Genomic DNA, 4,056 nt, shown 5'->3' on the forward strand with positions numbered 1-4,056 from the left:
GCCCCCCCCCCCCCCCCCCCGGACGAATCACTCATCTAAGGTTATATCTTGAGAAGCGCGCGATTACGGCACACACGAGTAATTAGACGATTAAAAGTATAGATTGGTGGGCGGAATTATGTCAATGAAAGTACTTGAGCGCTCTAAAAAGAGCGGATTAAAAGTTTATGCAGCGAATAAAAACACCCTCGAAGCAGAGAACGTCCGTCCCCTGCGAGAACCCGCGCGCCACTTATATATCCTTATACCATGATTGGTGATATTGGTGATGGGCCATGGTGGAAGCATGATATAGGATGCAGTCCACTTGGCGCTACAAACGCTTCAAACGTTTTCATTTTCATATGCTTCTATAGAACGGTCCATTAGCGCTACTAATGCTTCCAACAATACGCAAATGGACCAATTTTTGAAGCGTTAGGCCGGTATTCATAGTCGGTTCTTATTTTAAAACCGTCTTAAGTAATGTCTTAAGTCGCTAATGCGACCTTCTGATTGGTTCATGACATCTTAAGACTACTTAAGACGGTCTTAGGGAGCCGTCCCATGGAGCATTTCTCAATACGTACGTATTGACGGATCGAAGCGTCGACTAATCACCGACCCGTCGACTGATCCGTCGTTTTGCTTCCGGAAAACTTTTGTTCCATTGTCCCATGCAGCAGATCGAACGTAAACGGATGATCGAAGCACCAATTACGAAATTTTTCCGCTAGATCCATTTACAAAATAACCTTAAAAGTTGTTCGTAATTGGTGGTCCGTTTAACCGTATACGTAAAATCTGTTGCATGGGACAGTGGAAAGAAAATTTAACGGATAACATACGTACGGATTGTAAATATTTGTATAAGTCAATATTTGTATAAGTTTTGCAGAAAAAAATGGATAATATAGAAAACGTGTTACTTGTTGTGGGAGCAATAGCGCATCGCCTCAAGCGATGTAATCAACGATCTGTAAAAACAAGATTACGTCGAAAGCTTCTGCAATTATACGCATTATACGATATTTTAACTAAAAATGTTTGTCAAAAAGAGCGACGGTTTTGGGTAAGGATGATATTTAGTGACCAGCAACGTCTACTGCAAGAAGCGAGCAATAATTTAATAAAAGAGATGGAGCAAAATGATGAAGAAAAATTTAGGAACTACTTTCGGATGGACTTTGTCGTTTTTAGGAAACTATTTGATTTAGTGAGGCCATTGATAACGAAGAACAGTAATGTCAGAAAAGCAATCTCAGCTGAAACACGTTTGCACATAACTGTGCGGTACCTCGCTTCCGGAGATAGCATGGCATCCATCTCGTATGCTTTTCGCGTTGCTCACAATACTGTGTCAAAAATAATTAAAGAAACGTGTGATGCAATTTGGTCAGTTTTAAAGGAAAAAGTATTTATGAAGGATACCCCGGAGAGTTGGCAAAAAATTGCCCAAGATTTTGATGACGTGTGGAATTTCCCAAACTGCATTGGCTGTGTCGACGGCAAGCATGTAGAAATACAGGTATGTTGTTTAATATAAATAATTTTAAATAATATTAAGAACGACCGTATGAATACATCAAGTAAGATAGAAAGAGAACGCCATTAAACGGTCAAAGATGGATGTTCGAAAATTCGGATGTTTGCTGAAAATTTGGATATGTTTGTTCATTTGCAATAGTGTAAATGTGATTTACTGTTTATAAATTCATTTTGTTTGTAATCATAATTTTGTCACATTTCTGTATCGCAGACAACAAATGTAACTAAATTGACGATATGAGTTTGAAAGTTTACCTAATATATTATTCATAGTTTTAATGTGGTTTTATTGCAGGCTCCGCCAAACAGTGGGTCACTTTATTATAATTATAAAGGGCGTCATAGTATTAACCTTATGGCTATCAGTGATGCAAAGTATAGGTTTATTATGGTCGATATCGGAGCACAAGGCAGAAATAGTGACGGAGAGTTTTCCGAAATAGTATAATGGGCAAATATTTTGACGAAGGACAATTCCAGGTCCCAAATGGTAAACGGTTGGAAAGCAATGGGCCTATGCTGCCATATGTGCTCTTGGGTGACGAAGCATTTCCTTTATCACGATACATGATGCGACCATTTCCCCGGAGTAGCAACTTAGATTTAAAGAAAAAAGTGTTCAATTATAGACTAAGTAGAGCACGACGCGTAGTAGAGAGCGCATTTGGGATTCTTGTTACAAGATGGAGAATCTACAGAAAATCGATTATCGCAAATGTGAAAAACGCACGAAGAATAATCAAGGCTACAGTAGCTTTACATAATTTTATTATAGATTCAGAGGAAGAACTGTGCTCGAGGATTTATTACACGCGCGTCAATGCTGAAGATCGAAATATGAATTATGAAAGACTGTCCTCACTGGAAGAAGAAGACGAGGCTGAAGAAGAAAGTAATAATGGCATAGAAGTTCGCAATGCATTCGCAGATTTTTTTACAGGTGCTGGTGAAATAGAATTTCAGTGGAGAAAGGCTGTGAATAACGATTTTTAGCATACACTATCGATTTTTGTGACATTTACAGTTTTATTTGACTTTGTGTATACGGTGTGCGGTACAATTATGACTAAATTTAAATAATATTGCAACAGTTTTTTATTTCTCCTGTACCGCCCTATCCTTATAATAAATAGTAACATTAATAGTGATATAATCAACAGTGAGTTAAAAGTACTACTAATAAGATTAATGAGATCATTTGAAATAATCATAGTACCAAACATTAAGTGGGGAAATACATTTAGGCGAGTGAAAACAAGACTTAAGATTAAGAGTGAAAACAAACTTAAGATTAAAAAAAAATAAAAAAAAATAAAAAAATAAAAATAATCGGATAATCCTTTCCTTAAAAAAAAAAATTCACGAAAATTTACCTTGTTTTCACTCGCCTAAATGTATTTCCCCTCTTAAACGATAACTAGTTCTGATTCTAGGTCATATAGTTGCGATAAGATCCGAACTTCAAATGCATGTCTCTCGCGTTTCGGGAGAGCTCGTAATCGATCTCCAATTTGGAGCAAAAACCCATCAATTGCATCCTGTTTTGGCTGTTCTAAATCAAGAGAAGCAAGAATTGCTTTTTTTATGTCGTTGTTCTCATCTGCATTTTTTCTTTCTGCAAATAGAGAAAACAAAAAAAAAACATTACATCATTGTTTGCATAATGTCAAAGGTCAATGCATTATTAGAGAAATTACTTTTCGAAGCTCGTTGATTAGATTTTGAATGTGAAGGCTCATCGGTAGACCAAGATTGGCTTACAGAAACATTTAATGTTTCAGAAATGGGAATCTCGGAAGTTGTACTGTGTTCTTCACTGGCAATATGTGCTTCTTCAATTTCCAAAACAGTGTCATTTTCAAAATTACTGTCAGTGCTATACAAAACATAAGTGCAAATATTACTATTAATATCATAACATTTGGCTGAACGTTTTGTATGGCTATGCAAAATGTTACTAACAGTTTTTTGTACATAACTTAAATTTGACTAATGTTACCTAACATCAATCCTCATGCAAGTAACACAACTTAGAGCTATTAGCAGAGAACGAAACGTAATGAGACGTAAACTGTTGTAGTCATGACGTAGGATAAGACAGAGAAAAACGTAGCTATCGTAGTTGTGACTGGTGCATTGGAGACGACGCACTTTCCCGATCAGTTACGACTGCGACAGCTATGTTTTTCTCTGTCTTATCCTACGTCCCGACTACAACAGTTTACGTCTCGTTACGTTTCGTTTTCTGCCATAGCCTATTGCGTGGTCTACAATGGCAGTAGCAGTAGTGGATTAGGTTGTAAGAGTAAGAAATTGACCAATTACAGTCGATTATTCTTCTCCCATTCGACTGTGATTGGTCAATTTCTTACTCTTACGACCTAATCCACTACTGCTACTGCCATTGTAGACCACGCATTAAAGGGCAGGGTAGATTAAAAAATTAATTTACAATATTCTTGAGGCTTTCACGGGTGTTTCCTATATGACAATCTTGTGTTTCGCGGGTTTTCTCCGTGTTCAAATCCA

At 37.1% G+C, this 4,056-nt stretch overlaps 1 protein-coding gene across 1 annotated transcript; it reads left to right on the top strand.

Annotated features, from left to right (window-relative positions):
- Window positions 1-930: 930 nt before the first annotated feature.
- Window positions 931-1,975, top strand: LOC108767002 (uncharacterized). Its single transcript, XM_018516624.1, has 2 exons — window positions 931-1,507; window positions 1,823-1,975. Exons 1-2 carry the CDS (start codon window positions 1,058-1,060, stop codon window positions 1,973-1,975), a joined length of 603 nt encoding a protein of 200 aa, XP_018372126.1. The 5' UTR covers window positions 931-1,057.
- Window positions 1,976-4,056: the final 2,081 nt, after the last annotated feature.

The sequence above is a fragment of the Trachymyrmex cornetzi genome, unplaced genomic scaffold (assembly GCF_001594075.2).
Source record: "Trachymyrmex cornetzi isolate Tcor2-1 unplaced genomic scaffold, Tcor1.1 scaffold120, whole genome shotgun sequence".
In the NCBI taxonomy this organism is placed as follows: Eukaryota; Metazoa; Arthropoda; class Insecta; order Hymenoptera; family Formicidae; genus Trachymyrmex; species Trachymyrmex cornetzi.

Coding starts and splice junctions, on each gene's coding strand:
- LOC108767002 (XM_018516624.1), top strand. CDS start 1,058: ATGATATTTAGTGACCAGCAACGTCTACTGCAAGAAGCGAGCAATAAT. Junction 1,508..1,822: donor GCAAGCATGTAGAAATACAG/GTATGTTGTTTA, acceptor GTTTTATTGCAG/GCTCCGCCAAACAGTGGGTC.